The following is an 18,267-nucleotide window of genomic DNA, read 5'->3' as shown; positions in this document are numbered from 1 at the left end:
TGGGGCGAATGTGACGCAAACTAGGCCTCTAGTCTAGTGGGGCTTTTAACCTCTGGCTGATTAGGGATCATGGGAGATGTAGTTCAGTGTAGGCTTAATTCCTTTCTATGCGCTGAGCACTGACACATGCGCAAATGTCACATAAGCAGCCTAATTCACCTGAAACAGCACCTTCTATACTCGCGCGTGTCAGTGCTCAGCGCATAGAAAAGAATGTTCGGCAAGGAGCAAATACACGGTCAGTCTCCCTTTATTTCCCGTGCCTGTCTGTGTGGGAGGCGGTGTTACAGAGGGAAAGGAATGTATGAAGAAACGTGCACAGGAGACCTGAAACTACAGAGGCTGCTTGCAGGGGGGGAGCTTTTTTCAGAGCTTTATTTCCACTTGCTTGTCTGGGAGGGAGGGGGGAGCAGCTTTTAGTAAAATGTAGCTGTGCCGGGAAAGGAAAATGTGACCCTGCAGGCAAAAGTGTAGTATAGGCTTATACACGAATCAATACAGGTTCCCAGTTTTCCTAGGTAAAATTAGGTACCTCGGCTTATACGCGGGTCGCTTATACACGAGTATATACGGTAATCAGAAGGGATAGGTGACAAATGAACCTTTTCTCTGCCAATTTAAAAACAATGTGTACCATAAGGCCCAGGGTATGGGGACCATTATATGGACTAATCCAGCCCTGAATTCTAATGGTGCCAATCACAGATTATATTGCTGAGCCAATGGGGTGCCATTAAGTAGCCATGCTTGTTTAATCTACATGTAGGATCCAGATAATGCAGCGCTCCTACAATACTTGGGGCTATGGGGTAGATATACTGAAGAGCAAAGTGGCTAACGCTAGCCACTTTCTGCCATCGTTGTTACCCGCAGGGACAATGTCAATTTAACGGGCGCAGGCACCAATCAGCTAGCAAACCAGACCGTTGCTAGCGGTCATTCGCACTCTATTGCCAGACATTGCGCTCTGCCGAACGGACTTACTCCGCAAATTCACTAAAATTCGGATATTACTGAACGTTACCTCTTTTACCAGAGTTGCCTTCGCCACCTCAGACCAGGCAAAGTGCTATAAAGCAGCTAGATCTTCCTCAATCTTCTGTCACTTACATGATATCCTGTGAGCCAAAATGCATCAAAGTTCAAACAACGCTGGCGTCTTTTCCTTTTTTCAGTGTGATTGCCTGCAAAAGTCCTAACAAACTTCTTTTTTTTGGGAACCCTGAGGGGGTGCGGGCCCTTGCCCAATCGCACCCCCGGTATTTCCGCCACTGTCCATAGCCTAGGGGCCCATCTAGCTTTTTTCAATTATTATTTCTATTTTCTTTATTTTTATTTGTGCTGCTGGATCTGGTTGGGCGCACCTGCTGGGAGAAGAAGGCAGGAAAGGGGCTGAACTCGACTTGGCGTAGAGAGCGCTGGTGCATCCTTGCCTCTAACTGAACGCATACAGACTAGCAGTAGCCTAGAGAGGGGACCTGTGTGAGTGTAGCCTAGGGGCCCAAATGTCATTAATCCACCACTGCCAAAGATGTGCCAATACTCTGGAAGGGCCGAGTCTGCATTTTGTATGGCTACCTTTATAGAAGGTAATGGTTTTGTTTGCATTCGCAGCAGGGGTCAGTTATCGGACGAGTGAATGCAGACCAGACTGACTACGATTAACATAAAACAGAAATGAGCAAATGTGGGAAAGTTCATACCAATTTCCACCCAGTTAAGTTGGGATAGTTGTTTAGAGTAAAGTAGTTGTTTTTTCACACATACAAATAGTCCTATCAATAATACAATTATAAATAAGCAAAAGTTGCTTAGAATCACATTTTCTTTTGACAATTGGTTTACATTCCCTTTAAATGTATAATATAATGCAAATAAGCAGTGACAAGTGCCCTTATATTTGTCACTTTGCTGTCAGAGAGTGAAATCACAGTAACATTTTCTAATTACATGTGTTAATCTACCCCCGAAGCATATTCAATAGGAAAGAGCCACAACAAATGCTCCTTTGTAAAGTAAATAGGCAATAAATGTACCAAATCCAGGATTCATTTCAGGACAAATCACATGACTTTTTGCAAGGTTTGGATTTGGTTCAGTAGAGCTCTGGACAAATAAATTTTTTGTTGATACAATTTCTGATGTATCTCAAATTTTAATATGCAAATTCAGGATCAGATTTCGTTAAAGGAGACCCATCACCCAAAAAAATTATTCCAAATCCTATTTTATCATGTTTGTCAAGCAACATGAACTTTAATTACACTATATAAATTATTTGAATCTTGTTTCCTTCAGTCTGGGAATTCATAATTATAGCAAGCAGGCAGGAGCCATTTTGTGGACACTGTTATTAAGACAAGTCTTGCATCATCTCAGGATCTTGTTTGTGCACCAGAATGGGGGATCTGATGTCCATCCCCATGCCCTGGCTACACAGTTAAATGATGAAGAGAATGGGGGAATGTGGGGAGAGCAGTGACATCTAGGAAGTACTGAATGGAAAGTGAAAGTAATTGCTTGCCCTGCTGGCAATATTTGATTGACAGCTGAGATTTTTAAATGAGTTTACAACAGCTATGAATGCTTTTAAAAAAAAAAGAATTTGGATTTCATGTTTAATTTGAAAAGGACTTTTATTATACAGCTTTTTATGTCTGGGTGACAGGTCCACTTTAAATATTTAGCCAATAATGGATTCAGCGCATCTCTAAAAGTATAGTTACCCCCATATGTAATAAAATGTACAAAGCCCAGGCTCAGTAACCCGTAGCAACTGATGTTAGATTTCAAATGGGTGACCAGTAACTGACCCCTGCTAACTGGTTGCTATTGGTGACTAGACCAGCAGCAAATGTTGCACATTCTTTAACATTAACCTTCAAGTACCATAACAGCATAGGAACTCAGAGCCTTGTGCAGAATAGTATAATAAGGACTGTAAAACACTGTCCTGTAACACTGTATCAATATTATTATTTATTATTATTAATAGCAGAAATTAATAGTTAAGAGCCAACATATCACACAGTGCTGTACGATAGATGGGTGTATACATAGAACATACAAAAATACAGGTATGGGATCCTTTATCCAAAAAACAGTTATCCAGAAAGCTCCGAATTATGGGAAGCCATTCTCCCATAGACTCCACTCTAATCAAATAATTCACATTTTTCATTTGATTTCCTTTTTCTCTGTAATAATAAAACAATACCTTGTACTTGATCCCAACTAAGATATAATTAATCCTAATTGGAGGCAAAACAAACCTATGGGGTTTAGTTCATGTTTAAACGATTTTTAGCAGACATAAAGGTCTGATGTTCCAAATTACGGAAAGACCCCTTATCCAGAAAACCCCATGTCCCCCCCCCCAATCATTCTGGATAACAGGTCCCATACCCGTACTATTAACAAATGAGGTAAGAAAGGCTCTCAACAGAGCTTACATTCTAAAATGTTGCCACTCAACATGATATAAAAGGATAGTAAATGATATGTGCCTGTAAACCCCAATGGGTAAAAACCCTTACCCTTTATGTTATTGAAAATCACATATTTATGTGCTAATGCTTACAAAAGAAATATACACAAAGTAGTATAATGAACCCATAGAACAATACAAATTAAGATACTATGGTGCATAAAACTGGCTAACCTTAAAGGTTTTATATTACATATAAAAATGTTTCTACTCATTATGATATAAAAAGTATAGCACAAGACACATAACTGAATAGACCAACATGTATGAGTCCTTACCATCTATGCTATAGAATGACTCATGTTTATTCAAAAGGGTACCATTAAAAGAACTTGATAAGATTACACAAAATAGGCAATAATATGAAAAGACTCACTCCAAATACTGCAGCCAATTCATGATTCACATAGTAACCCAGGATTCCTTAGCAATTCTGCAACCAAACGTCCCTAAATCCTTCCATTGGTTTTGCTGCATTTCCCTACTGCGTCTCCATGTCAGTGACGTCTGTAGACTGAAGTCCTATATGTTCTAAAATCCTAAACTCTCACTTCCCCCTATGGTTTTTAGGGAGGGGAGTGGGATGGAATCCTGGGCAAAAACAAACTGTTTACGATTCTTTACAAGCATTTGGGTATCTAAAACATGTTTGGTTTCCCAGTGTTCTTATCTCTAGAATCAAGACCACCTGTTTCCGGATTTCCAGGCTCTGCAGGTTTGGAAACTCCAGAAAGATACTACAAACTGATAGAGAAATCCACTTTTAACTGTTTTATCTTGTAGATAGATGAAGAGCGATGTAGAGAGATGAATGTAACCCCCCCCCCCAGTTCTTTTCTGCCTCAAATGAACCTGGGAATTAAAAGGTCATTGTTCTTTTAAGGGTCAACTAGAAAAAGGTTGGAATGTGTAATTAGGTTTTGTTTATAGATTTTATTATAGTTTTATTTGTTTAGTTTTATGGTTCCGTCATAAGCACACTTGGCGGATTCCGGTGAAGAAACACAAGCCTTTGCATTTTGTGCTGAAATCCGCCAAGAGTGTACACACCAGAGCCGACATAGGGTTCCTGACCCAAAAGAAGAAGAGAATGCTGGACGCAGTGAGGGCTGAAATTGGCCTATAGTGTTCAGTAGGCTGATTTCGACCCCATCTGGACCTAGCCTTAGGTCTCATTTAGAGGAAAGCTGATAATGTTGGAAAGCTTATCTATATTTACATTCTTATCTATATTTATAAGGAGGAAAACAAACAAGTCAGTCATAAAGTGGCACACAATAGAAATACAGGTATGTTTCATAGTTACATAGTTAGTTACATAGTTAAATTGGGTTGAAAAAAGACAAAGTCCATCAAGTTCAACCCCTCCAAATGAAAACCCAGCATCCATACAATGTGATATATTATATGAAATACTTGTGACCTGGGTTCTTTCCCGATAAGGATTTTTTTTACCAGAATGTGGAGCACCGTGTCCTAAAAGGAACAGTAACATCAAGACTGCTGTGTTTGTTTTAGAAACTACTTGGGCAGCCATTCAAAGGAGAAAAGGCTCAGGTTACACAGCAGATAGCAGATAAGCTCTGTATAATATAATGGGGTTATTTGTTATCCACTATTTAACCTGTGCTGTACAGCCTTTTTTCAATTTCTACCATTGCTACACAGCAGCTTGTTTATATGAACTATAGTAGTGTTTCTGAAGCAAACACATCAGTTTTACCAGTGCAAGGCAACAGTACATGATATTTTTATTACTTTAAAAACACTTTCATTTTTTTGGTGTTGCTGTTCCTTTGAGCTGCTAAGATACATTTAAACATTAACAAAAAATAAGAGGATGGTTTTGCGGTCAGTATAGATTTATGCTATATTAGTTATCATCAAGTACAAAGTACTGTCTAGTTATTACAGAGGAAAAACAAAGCATGGAAAAATTAAGAATTGACTGAAGAATAGGACTGCATGGTAAAAGGCACTGCTGTTTATTTTCTTGATAACGGGATTTCTTATAGCAGATCCCATTCCTGTACATGTGTTATTAGTTACACTATGTAACTTCTGGCAATCATTTCTTTAGGGAGACGCTGGAAAGCACAAAGATTGCTTTCCCATTTTACAGCTGCTGCTTTTGTTTCTATGAGGCCCCAATTCCTTGGTTTGGCTTTAACCCTTTCCATTGCTGGTTGGCTTTGAGCTTTCTGCTCTCTGCTGCCAGATAACACACACATAGACAGTGCGGCATAGATGAAAATCGTTGGTCATTTTGTGCCTTTTTCATATATATATATATTCTAAGATCCCTGGCACAGGTTAAATGTAATTTTACCCCTGGTTGATATATTAGGCAAATGTTAGGCCAGCATCTTCAAAAATCCCATACCTCCCAACTGTCCCTTTTTCGGAGGGACAGTCCCTCTTTTGACAGCTCAACCCGCAGTCCCTCATTTATACTGGAAAGTCCCTCTTTTCTATGCACTGAACAGCCAGAAAAAGAAACAAAGTTTCTCACTTAATTGGCATTTAGCAGAGAGCCCAGAACAGCTAACAGGTGCAAATAAGATACTTTGTAACAATTTTGAGACACAAAAACACAGTTTAGATGAGGAGAAATATTTTCAAACTTTCATAACCTGCCAAATTTTGTAAAACAAACATGGTAATTAGGGATTGTGGCCACAGAAAGGGGTGTGGTCAAAAATTGCCGCGCTACGTGCGGGAAAATTTTTTTTGTCCCTCTTTTTACTTCCAAAATGTTGGGAGGTATGAAATCCTCCTTCCTTGCCCACACATGGAACCACTGCGTTGCCCGGGACACACTAGGCAGATTCAGCACCAGAATGCATACATGCATACCAAGAATGGCTGCAGTGATAATGACACATTTCTATCAATAAGAATCGGATCATTATCACTTTAAAAAAAGTTGAAGCTTTTCCCTGTAGAATGAAAAATTGTGCTTCCAGCGCTAGCAATGTGGTCCCCTTGTCCAGAGTGCAGAAAAGGTAGACAGGAAAGGGTGAAGAAGGAAAGAGAAGCAGGCAATGTTTCGGACACCACTGGGTCCTGAATCAAGCCTTTATCAAGCTTGATGAAGGACCCAGTGGGGTCCGAAACGTTGCCTGCTTTTCATGTCTACCTTGAGCTAATAAAATACTACTTTTGCATGAATTGCCAACCTCCAGTGTGCTGCAGTGAATATGGTGTTTGGATCTAATTAGAATAATGCACAATTACTGTAAAACATAGAAATGCACATTTCAATGACTATAGAAATGCATGAGGCCCAGAAACTTGGTGCTTTTATTTAGGTCACATATATGCAAAGTATCTTTTGTTATCTTAAAACTTCATAATACCAGTTGCATTATTCATAGCCTCTTCATCAATATACACAGATATTGAAATATAATGTACAGGTATAGGATCCCTTATCTGGAAACCCGATATCCAGAAAGCTCCGAATTACGGAATGGCTGTCTCCCATAGACTCCATTTTATACAAATAATCCACATTTTTAAAAATGATTTCCTTTTTCTCTGTAATAATAAAACAGTAGCTTGTACTTGATCCCAACTAAGATATAATTAATCCTTATTGGAAGCAAAACCAGCCTATTGGGTTTATTTAATGTTTAAATGAATTTCTAGTAGACTTAGGGGCAGATTCATTAAGGGTCGAATTTCGAAGTTAAAAATACTTCGAAATTCGACCCTCGAATTGAAATCCTTCGATTTCGAATATCGAAGTCGAAGGATTTAGCGCTAATCCTTCGATCGAACGATTCGAAGGATTTTAATCCAACGATCGAAGGAAAATCCTTCGATCAAAAAAAGGTTAGCAAACCTATGGGGACCTTCCCCATAGGCTAACATTGACTTCGGTAGGTTTTACCTGCCGAAGTAGGGGGTCGAAGTTTTTTTTAAAGGGAAAGTACTTCGACTATCGAATGGTCGAATAGTCGAACGATTTTTACTTCGATTCGTTCGATTTCGTTCGAATTCGAACGAATTTAACCAATTCGATGGTCGAAGTACCAAAAAAATACTTCGAAATTCGAATTTTTTTCATTCGAATCCTTCACTCGAGCTTAGTGAATCGGCCCCTTAATGTATGAAGACCCCAATTACGGAAAGATCCGTTATCCGGAAAACCCCAGGTCCCGAGCATTCTGGATAACAGGTCCCATACCTGTATATACAAATAGCTAGTTTTCAATTAAGGAACATGTCCTTCCATTTAATCATTTATGATAAATGGAGAGTGGCCATTCCAAACCAGCCTTCTTTATTCATTCATTGATGAGAAAAAAAAAAACTCCACTAAATGATTATAATCCTAATTTTTTTTCCTGTTTTGCCTGAATCAAAGGCTGCCACTATGAGTCATGGATTCATATCTGGGAATGAATGTTATTGCTTACAACCCAGGTGCCTATTATAAAATAATTCTGTTTATACAGCAATAGTACATTGTTGAACATAGAAATACAATTAAGGAATGCTGTAGAAACAAACAAGCAGCCAGTGTCATGCCTAAGGCTTACATAAAGCTGGTTCTGTTTTGTTTTAGAGAAGAGCTGGCTAATATACTTCACAGCATGTGTTGGAGTGTTGCAGTTACTCATACATAGAAGGACATGATGAAAAAAATCCACCAAACACTATTGGACATTTCATACATCTGTTGACACAGCTTATTACTGTTTCTGTAGTTTGTTGACATAAGTGATGATTTATAAAATATCCTACTGCAAAGTGCCTTTGATGCAACAAGACCTGCTGCATTCTGCACCTGCTGGTACTCCATAACTTAAATGTGGGGTTACACACTGCTCCCCCTATGAATACAGTGCTAGTTATGTGCAGTAGTGATGTGCGGGTCAGGGTTTCCCTGACCGCCCCCGACCCTAACCCGCCCTGCACCGACCGCGCCCGCTCGCACCCGCCCGCACCCGCTTCCGGGGGTCCTTTTATAGACCCTCGCCGCTGATGATGTCACAATTACATCACAAAAGGGGCGGGGCGAGCAGACACAAGAGTAGAAAACAGGAACCCGGAAGTCGGATGCCGGCATTTGAAGGTGGTGGGCGGGGAGAGCAGGAGAAGAGCTCAACCCGCACCCGCCCTGCGAGGAGCACTGTGAGGTCGACCCGAACTCCGCGGGTATCGGGTCGGACCGCACATGACTAATGTGCAGGCCAGCCTGAAGCCAGCGGGACCAGTGGGTTGGCCAGGTTAAAGCCGGCTTCTGCACAACATCTTCCAGCCATGGGTGGGTTTGGACTGAACTTTAGCCTCTGTTCGCCCGCTACCCACAGCCTTCTTCTGCCCCACTTCCGCCTCTGCGCACCTTGATTTATATACTCGCGCAGGCCCCAACCTGACCCCTTTCGTGACGTCACAGCAGGGACGAGGTGGGTACATAAAGAGGGGGAACGCACTATGATACAGTGAAATAGACAGAAGTAATGGAAGGGGAAGCATACATAATTCAAGATTGACCACAAAATAAACACAAACACTTCAAAAAAGCTTCAGTAACTCTCAAAAATGTTCCCTATCAAAAGTATAAAGTTATGGTTACAACATGAAAGCTGCGTAAACGCAACAAAATTCCCCACATAAAAAAAAATCTTAATCTTCTACTGGAAGTTACTTAAAAAGATCTGAATAAAACACCAGTTGATAAATTCACCATTTATTTTACACAGCTTTTTACAGCTTTTTTTTTTTTTCCGGTGTAAAGGCACCACAGTGTTTCATTTAACAAAATTCCAAATAGAGCCCAGATTACCTCATTATAACATACATGGAAAAGAATTGAGAGTTGCAACTGCAACAGGCTGGGGGAAAATGATGATTACCCCGTGTGTGCAGTCACAGAGGGCATTGGGCAGTATTTGGGTTTTCTCGACCTGCCTTTGTCCCCCAGGTGTGCTACCCCCACAGTGGGAACTACTTTTCTAATCTGCCTCATGCTCTCTGGAGAGGAAATACATTGTGGTGAATAAACATCAATAAATCCTTCCATTTTTATTCATTTAGTTACTTTTCCCTGAAATGGAAACCACATGTTCTGCATACCCAAAGTTTTGCAGGCATTGTCTAACTAAAACCATATTTATTTTGCTCACAGTTATTCATTCATAAGCAAAGTATGTAACAGTTGAGATTTTTAAATGCGTTTATAACAGGTATGAATGTTTTAATTAAATAAAAATTGGGGTTTCACTTTCAATTTAAAAAAAAAAAAAAAGTAATAAACATAAAGATGGGGTGTCAGAATATCCCATTAAATCCCATAAGTATCAAAAACAAAGGAAAATATAATAGGGTGATACTGAATAGATTGGGAGAGGCAAGGTTTCACCTACTATGTCTTCCTTCGTGTAATCTATAATCAGAGGCCTGACAACACACAGCAAATGACTCAGCTCTGCAAACACTAGAAGAAGTTAAAATGTGCTTACTGGCTGCATAATTCTGAATGACGAAGTAAATTCTGAATGAATTCATTTAGTCCTGCTCTTCGTTGCTGGATAAAGTCTACAGAAATAAAAAAGTAGGCAAATTAAGGAATAAATTCAATTTGGTGCAATTTCAGTGACATGATGGGAAATATGAAACAAAGAAATAGATAGAGAGCATCTTAGAATAAAATGTTAAGCATCTAGTCCAGAGAAGGGGCACCGCTATTAAATTCGAACCTAATAGATGAAAATCTACTAGACACCATTCTTGTCAACAGATGGAGCACAGTTTCTTAAGGCTAAGGCCAGATGATACGGATTCTCTGCAGACGGAGAATCTGCTGCACGGCTGCTACCCTTCACTTCTTCACTTTGGCGAATTTCAGCATTAAAATCTCGGCTTTCAGCACCAAAATCCTCAGAGTATATTTGCCGACACAAGGCTTCCAGACACAAACACAAAAGAGGATTCTCCTAGTGGTCGGGAGCTGAAATCTGCCTGTGAATTTCAGCAGGCTAATTTATGCTTCCCCGAACTGCCTTCCGCCTGCTAGAATGTAAATTGCCAGAGGGATGGAAACTTCATGAGGAAACTTCAGAAAAAAAGTGCCATCCTGCCGACGATTTCGATCCTCAGAGTATATTTGCCGACACAAGGCTTCCAGACACAAACACAAAAGAGGATTCTCCTAGTGGTTGGGAGCTGAAATCTGCCTGTGAATTTCAGCAGGCTAATTTATGCTCCCCGAACTGCCTTCCGCCTGCTAGAATGTAAATTGCCAGAGGGATGGAAACTTCATGAGGAAACTTCAGGCGACTTCAGAAAAAAAGTGCCATCCTGCCGACGATTTCGATTCTAGCCAGCAGTAGGCAGCCAGGCGACTAAATCTCCCGAATCTGATCGTGTGTCTCTGCCCTTAGACTAAAGACACACAACTATTTTTTGTGGCACTTTGTCCACTGTGCTTTGTTCTGTGCTCATACAGCATGAAAGCTCCCATAACCGCCTCATATCATATCCCATGGGAATCAGTGCAGTTGATATAAACAAACTTAATGAGTCGCTAATGACTATACTATTTGAAGTTCTGGGTAAAACTAATATGTTACCGTACCTGGATCAAAATTATCACCGAAAATCCTCTTCGCAGGAATCTTCAAGTTCATATGTGGATGCTGTTTTCTAAGCTGCACAGTATAAAGAAGATACCATAGCATTAGCAGCACTATACATGAAAAAAATATAGTTGCATTTCAGTCTATTGGCACTACAGCAGGGGAGGAAACCACTGGAAGTAATATGTGCTCCCACTTCTGGTTTTAGGCTTAGGGCAGGGGCACATTCAGGGACAATCTCCCCAACTGGCTTCCCCCTGCCTTCCTCCTGCTAAAATAAAAAAAATCAACTGCGGCAATGCACTCGATGCGCTTTGATTTCAGAAGTCATCTGAAGTTTCCTCGTTAGGGCAGGGGCACACGGGCAGATTCGGGGAAATTTAGTCGCCTGGCGACTAATCGCCTCTTCTTCAGGGCAAAAATCTCCCCAAATTGCCTTCCCTCTGCTCAAATGAAAAATTGCACTTGCGACGCTTCGATTTCCGAAGTTACCCGAAGTTTCCTCGTGAGGCAACTACGGGCGACTTTGGAAATCGAAGCGCCACGAGTGCCATTGCGCTGGCGGTTTCTCATTATAGTAGGCAGAAGGCAGTTCGGGGAGATCGTCGCCCCGCAGAAGAGGCAATTAGTCGCCAGGCGACTAAATCTCCCCGATCTGCCCATGTGCCCCTGCCCTTATATCACAACAGGACAATCTAGATTATTGTAGGCTTTATTTTCTCTGGAAAACTAGACAACTGGAATCTCAGAATGACGGTACTTGCTAAAAACATTCTGCTCCATGAGGGAAGAAGACCAAAGCTGCACATTCTCCCCAGGCCGTCTAGATCACTAATAAGCAAGTAGCAAATGACATTTTATCTGTGGTCTTTGGGTTCAGGATAAAGGATGCCAGAAAAAAAGTTCTTTAATTTGCTTGCATTTTCTAGCATCTAATGCTTTTTCCTTTTTTGTTTGTGATTTTTTTGTACAAAGGGGACTTTTATTAAAAGGAAAAGCTACCCAGGTTTCGGTTACAAGTACAGAAACACAAGTGAGGGCAAAAACAAACCTTTGATATTACACAATAAATTCAGATTTTACAAAAAAACAAATAATAATAGTCAAATTAGTCAAAGCTAAAATGGCAGCCAGCTCAAGTATCAATAAACAACGTACTTACTGTGTTGTATAGTTTATCAAACTCAGCATAACGTCGGAAGACAAACCACTCATTTCGCCCCATAGACACTAAAACTTTGTAAACCTGGTGAAGAAAATATACCCGGTTTTATATTAGGTTTATTTATCCGGTAAGAAAGGAACAAAGTTTCCTTTGCCAATTTTTATACTCTCTTGACTATGAGTTTGAATAAACATCTCTACAACAGACATTTCTTGAAACACTTGGCCAGCCAGCTAAAATGCCGAGTTTATGTTGTTTCTGGAGGCAAGAGGTAATATTTTTCTGCACCACACTAAGGGGGTTATTTATTAAGGTTCGAGTTGTGTTTTCCACAAAAATTCGAGTTTTCAAGTTGAATTTTATGGTCAAAACTCACATTTTCTGGGTTAAAAAAATTCATTTTTCAAGTTTTTTAAAAATAAAACTCAAATTGTTCAAGATTTATTATACCCGACCCTGGAATAACTAGAATCTGAAAATACACCACCTGTCACGGTCATGTAGGAGTCAATGGCAGAGGTCCCTTTAACCATCTGAAGATATTTTAATAGCCTTCATGATGTTTATTTTGGAAGGTTTTGCATGAAAACTCGAGCAATTCCAGGTTTTGTTTTTTTTTTTGCTGAAAACTTGATCAATTCGAGTTTTCAGGTTTTGCAAATTGAACTCGCTGAATTGAGTTTATTTCTTAAAAAAGAAACCATTTGATTTGTGAGTTCATTCGAGTTAATTTTGAGTTATAAAAAACTCTAACATTCCACTTTTGATAAATAATCCCCTAAATAAATGTAGATTTTCTCCCATACTCCAAAAACATAAGTCCTCAACTCAACTTGGAACGGGAACCTTTTTACAGGTACCAGATGCACACAGGATTTGTGAACATGGTGCCACAGACTGATTTATTGGCTTATAGTGGTATATAGTTCCAAGTTGAGCACCTTGTACTTGTTGCAGATAATGTGTGCGAATGTGATTGGGAATTTAGATTGTAAACTCCAATGGGGCAGGGACTGATGTGCATTAAATAATCTAAATCTCTTGTCAGCATAAAGATAAACCCCAATAAAAGCATACTTACTGTAAATCTTTTCCTATTTTGGCGTTGCTCATTATAGCTTGGGATTTTTACACTGGGGCAGTTTGACTTCGGTTCCATTGGGTTGCAACTATAGATGGTTTCAGGGGACACGGGAAAATCCAGTAAACAGACAACTCTATCTGCCTTTGTTAACGTCCAGTATTGTTTTACAGAAGCAATATTCCATCCAGGCCCGGACTGGCAATCTGTGGGTTCTGGCAAATGCCAGAGGGGCTGCTGTATAGTTCAATAGAAAGATACCATATAGTGGGCTGGTAGGGGCTATTTGGGCCTCTGTGTACTTGGAATGGCAGGGCCTATTTTGACTCCCAGTCCAGGCCTGATTCCATCACTAAACCTGGAGAAGACAGAACAATACAAATAGGTATGGATAAAATAACAAGTTCCTTTACATCTTATTCATGTTAAGCCTCCTTGTTTATGTTGCATACTTATGGTAAGTTATTTAAATCAAGCCTTGAAAAAGCAAATCTGAAATAACTAGCAAGGAACACTGGTGTGAAATACACAGTCCATCATTATGTAACACAAGAATTCAAGAAAACACACAGACAAATATATATTTATAGAACTTTGCTTGTTATAATTGCTGCACCATGAACAATTAATCTTGCACTCTTTATATCTCTTTAGTCACAACAACTTCCAGCACGTGGTCTGATAATGGGAATACATGCATTGCTTCTCTTTGGGTTATAATGATGTTGCTCTCAGCTCTCAGGCAATTTTACACAGTGTGTGTACCTGTATATGAATGCTATTTATAAACAGCATTACATGACATGCTTGGGACTGCATTGCAAAAAAGTGGAGGGCAGCAGGTTGGGAACTTCTGATTATTTTCTTCAAAAGTGTAGAACCAAGAAATAAAACTAAAATAAATCCCCCAAAATCTGTTGGGACTTTTAATGTGTAGTTCAGGTGTTGTTCACCTTTAAATGAACTTTTAGCATCATGTGATATTCAGAGACAGTAGCTTTCCAGTTTGCAATTTCAGCAATCTGGTTGCTAGGCCCAAATGACCCTAGCAACAATGCATTGATTAGAATAAGAGACTGGTATATGAATAGGAGATGACCTGAATAGAATGAGGAGCAATCAAAAGTAGCAATAACAATACATTTGTACTGTTACAGAGTATTTTGTTTTTAGATGGGGTCAGCATACCTCCCAACTGTCCCGTTTTTAACGGGACAGTCCCGATTTTGACCGCTCATCCTGCTGTCTAGTGTTTGTTACTGAAATGACTTTCTCTTTGATCTTCTGCACTGAACAACCAGAACGTTTCCAACTAAATTGACTTATGGCAGAGAGCCCAGAATAGATACTTAGATACATTTGTAAAAATTTAAGATAAGCAGGTTTCTTGGGGAAACTGAGTTGGAGCATAAAAGACAATTCTCCTTCACTAGATAAACCAATAACACATAAAAACCACAGAAATGTGTTCAAACTTTCATAACCTGACAAATTTTGTAAAATAGGCATGGTAATTATGTAGTGTGGCCACCAAAATGGGCGTGGTCAAAAAATTTTGCCACGCTCCGAGCACCAAATCTTTTTGTCCCTCATACTATTTTCAAAATGTTTGGAGGTCAGTGATCCCCCCCATCTGAAAGCTGGAAAGAGTCAGGAGAAGAAAAACTATATATATATAAAAAAAGTGAATCTCCTCTTTAGTATGCTGTATTCTAAGATGATTTGCAATGTCTTTTTTATTTCTTTAAATCTTTGCTTTTTTTGGTTCTATAAGACTCAGGAATGGGATTTAAACTGCTGCTGGGGTACTAACCAGGTATCGGTTTGGAAATCAGAATGGAAGCAGAATAAGAGAGCCTGTGTGCGATCACAAACAGTGGAGCTGCAGCTGAGGTCAGCCCAGAAATGCCTCCTTTTGCCATGACAAAATTCAATACAATATACATGCATGTAATAGTCTTATGTAAAGGATTCATTTTCTACGTAGAACATTTATAAAAATACCCTTTTCCCCTCTCCCCCCACTCCACAGCATGTGCCTGGTTTTCTTATATCGATTGGGACAGGGGGAATTCAGGGAGCACATCCTTTTAGGCAGGCAGAGGGAGTGGATCTTGGACGGCGGGGCCCACTCGGTTTTTAACCGGTGTCCTGCTGGGCCAGATGACCCTGATCTAGAATATACCTCCCAACTGTCCCGTTTTTCGTGGGACATTCCCGATTTTAACAGTTCAACCCCGCAGTCCTGGATTTTTACTGAAATGTCCCGACTTGTCTTTGATCTCCTGCACAAAACAGCCAGAAAAGATACAACGTTTCTGAAACCAAATTGGCTTTTGGCAGAGCCCAAAATAAGTGACAGGTGCACTTAGATACTTTTGTAACAATTTAAGATAAGCAAAGAAGTTTTTTAACTATTTAAGATAAGCAGGTCTCTTGGTGAAACTGTGACTTGGAGCTTAAAGGGCACTTCACCTTAATTAGCAAAACTATAATAACACATAAAAACCACAGAAATGTGTTCAAACTTTCATAACCTGACAATTTTTTTAAAACAAACATGGTAATCAGGTTGTGTGTCCACAAAAATGGGAGTGGTCAAAAAATTTGCTGCGCTCTGCATGGCAAATCTTTTTGTCCCTCTTTCTATTTCCAAAAGGTTGGGAGGTATGATGTAGAATGCATGGGCACTGGGGTTTTCCAGATGGCCTTCCCTTAATTTGGAGATTTCTAGATAATGGGGTTCTGGATAACAGATCGCATACCTGTATTATATATTGATATCTTCCCTCTAGGCAACTGAGAAAATTAGTTTAGTGACCCAATGCAGGGGTTTCCAAATTTCTTTACCCATGAGCCAAATTCAAATATAAAAAGAGTTGGGGAGCAACACAAGCATGAAAGTTCCTGGAGGTGCCAATAAGACTGTGATTGGCTATTTGGTAGCCCCTATGTGGACTGGCAGCCTACAGGAGGCTCTGTTTGGCAGTACATCTGTTTTTTATGCAACCAAAACTTGCCTCCAAGCCTGGAATTCAAACATAATCACCTGCTTTGAGGCCACTGGGAGCAACATCCAAGGGGTTGGGGTACAACATGTACTGGTTGTGGATCACTGCCCTAATGGATTTCTTGTTTTCTTTATGTGTTTGTCTGTGTCGTCTGTAACTTATAGTACTTGACTAAATAAAATAAAATGGCTGGTAAAATTTTAACAACCCATGGTATTTGTACTGATCAGTGTGCAGTAATCTCCTTCCCATTACTATGCTTGTCACCTACATACACAACCCTGTCCAGCACTATTCTCACCTGTTTATTCCCCCTTTGCAAAACATTCTGTTGTAAAAACAACTATAACTATAGAGGTGCATATTCTAGCCTGCAAATATTGTACAGAGCAAATTAGCACGGTGCTGTAGTGTTTAATGAAGAACTAACCCCTTGAATCTATTTTAGACATTTTATGCAGAGACTGGTTTGCATACCTTGCATTAGACCAGAATTGTCTTTAAAGGAAAAGTAACACCAATACAAGAAATTGTGTTCAAGTAATTAAAATATAAGGTACTGTTTCATTGCACTGGTAAAACTGGTGTGTTTGCTTCAGAAAGACTACTATAGTTTATATAAACTGCTAATCATGGGGGGCAGCCATTAAAGCTTGAGAAAAGGCACAGGTTACATAGCACATAACAGATAAAACACCATTGTATTGGACAGGGCTTATCTTTTAGGTGCTATATAACTTGTACCTTTTCTCCTTTTTTTCAGCTTGAATGGCTGCCCCCATGGCTACACGGCAGCTTGTTTATATAAACTATACTAGTCTTTCTGTAGCAAACGCACAGCTTTTACCAGTGCATGCTAAGGGTGGTGGCAAACGGGGAGATTAGTCGGCCAGCAACAAATCTCTCTACTGCAGGCAACTAATCTCCCCAAATGCCTCTGAAGCGATTTATATACCATCCCGCCAGCAATTCGTATTCTTGCCTGCAGGATGGCATACAAATCGCTTCGGATTTCCGAAGTCGGCCGAAGTTGCCTCACGAAACTTCGGGCGACTTTGGAAATCCGAAGCAATTTGTATGCCATCCCACTGTCAAGAAAACGAATTGCAAGAATTGCAGGCAAGAAGCATACATGCACCCGTTTGCATGCTGATCCAAGCTCTCTACGCCAGTTTGGGTTCCACGCATGCTCAGGACGTCACTAGAGTATGCCTATGGAAAGTATAGCCTAGACCCCTCCCATCTCATTAATCTGCCACTGGTGAAGAGAGCAGCTCCCCAATATTAGATTTTGCATTGTTAAGCATAAGAGATGAGATAAACCTCACATACTTCCAATTAAAAACAATAATGAAAAAAGTTCAGGCACTATTTGATTAACGTATGTGTTTTAACCAATTTTGTTCAGAAACTGAGTGAATCCACAATTCTATTCTGTGTCCCATCCAATGGCAGCTAAGGAAGGTTGTTCAATGTTCAGCGTGTTCTATATAATCACATGCCGTTATGTATTTGCACAACTTCCTGTTTCACAACTTTGTTTTTTCTGCATAAAACTGCAACACTTGCTTCCCAGTTTTATTCTTGCTTGGTCTGGCTTTTGCCAACATGCCTTATAGAGCAATAGTCTCTTTGGGGGAAATTCTTCAATAGAAAAAAAGGGTGCCGATCTTTCTGGTAGGAATATGGCTGTAAAATGTATGCATATAAAAAGTCAGATTAAGTTATTCTTGCTTATAAATCCAGTGACATAAGTTGTTTGTGAATTATTATTATATTGAAACAAATTGAAAGTTTCCTTTTAACATAAAATAAAGGCGTATTTAACTGTATGTAACAGAGTGCTAATAATGAAAAAGTGACATAATTCTTTGGACCCTTCAATCAAATTAAGAGGCCCCATGACAAAGCTGTCCCATGACATAGATTAAAAG

At 39.8% G+C, this 18,267-nt stretch overlaps 1 protein-coding gene across 2 annotated transcripts in view; it reads right to left on the bottom strand.

Annotated features, from left to right (window-relative positions):
- The window catches only part of sgk3.L (serum/glucocorticoid regulated kinase family member 3 L homeolog), a 49,131-nt gene that overhangs the window by 14,467 nt on the left and 16,397 nt on the right, over nucleotides 1–18,267 (bottom strand). Inside the window, exons 3-6 of one of the 2 annotated variants that reach the window (XM_018268053.2) lie at nucleotides 13,323–13,680; nucleotides 12,239–12,322; nucleotides 11,076–11,148; nucleotides 9,961–10,036 (exon numbers count right to left, since the gene is read on the bottom strand). In XM_018268053.2, the coding sequence (XP_018123542.1) occupies nucleotides 9,961–10,036; nucleotides 11,076–11,148; nucleotides 12,239–12,322; nucleotides 13,323–13,400 (311 nt within the window). In that variant the 5' untranslated portion in view covers nucleotides 13,401–13,680. Of the gene's footprint in view, nucleotides 1–3,863; nucleotides 4,632–9,960; nucleotides 10,037–11,075; nucleotides 11,149–12,238; nucleotides 12,323–13,322; nucleotides 13,681–18,267 lie in introns of those variants that run through there. The other variant, XM_018268054.2, reaches the window with a different exon arrangement.

This window comes from Xenopus laevis, chromosome 6L (assembly GCF_017654675.1).
Source record: "Xenopus laevis strain J_2021 chromosome 6L, Xenopus_laevis_v10.1, whole genome shotgun sequence".
Taxonomy (NCBI): domain Eukaryota; kingdom Metazoa; phylum Chordata; class Amphibia; order Anura; family Pipidae; genus Xenopus; species Xenopus laevis.
The sequence above is the reverse complement of the archived record's forward strand: the minus strand, read 5'-3'. Positions and strand labels throughout refer to the sequence as shown.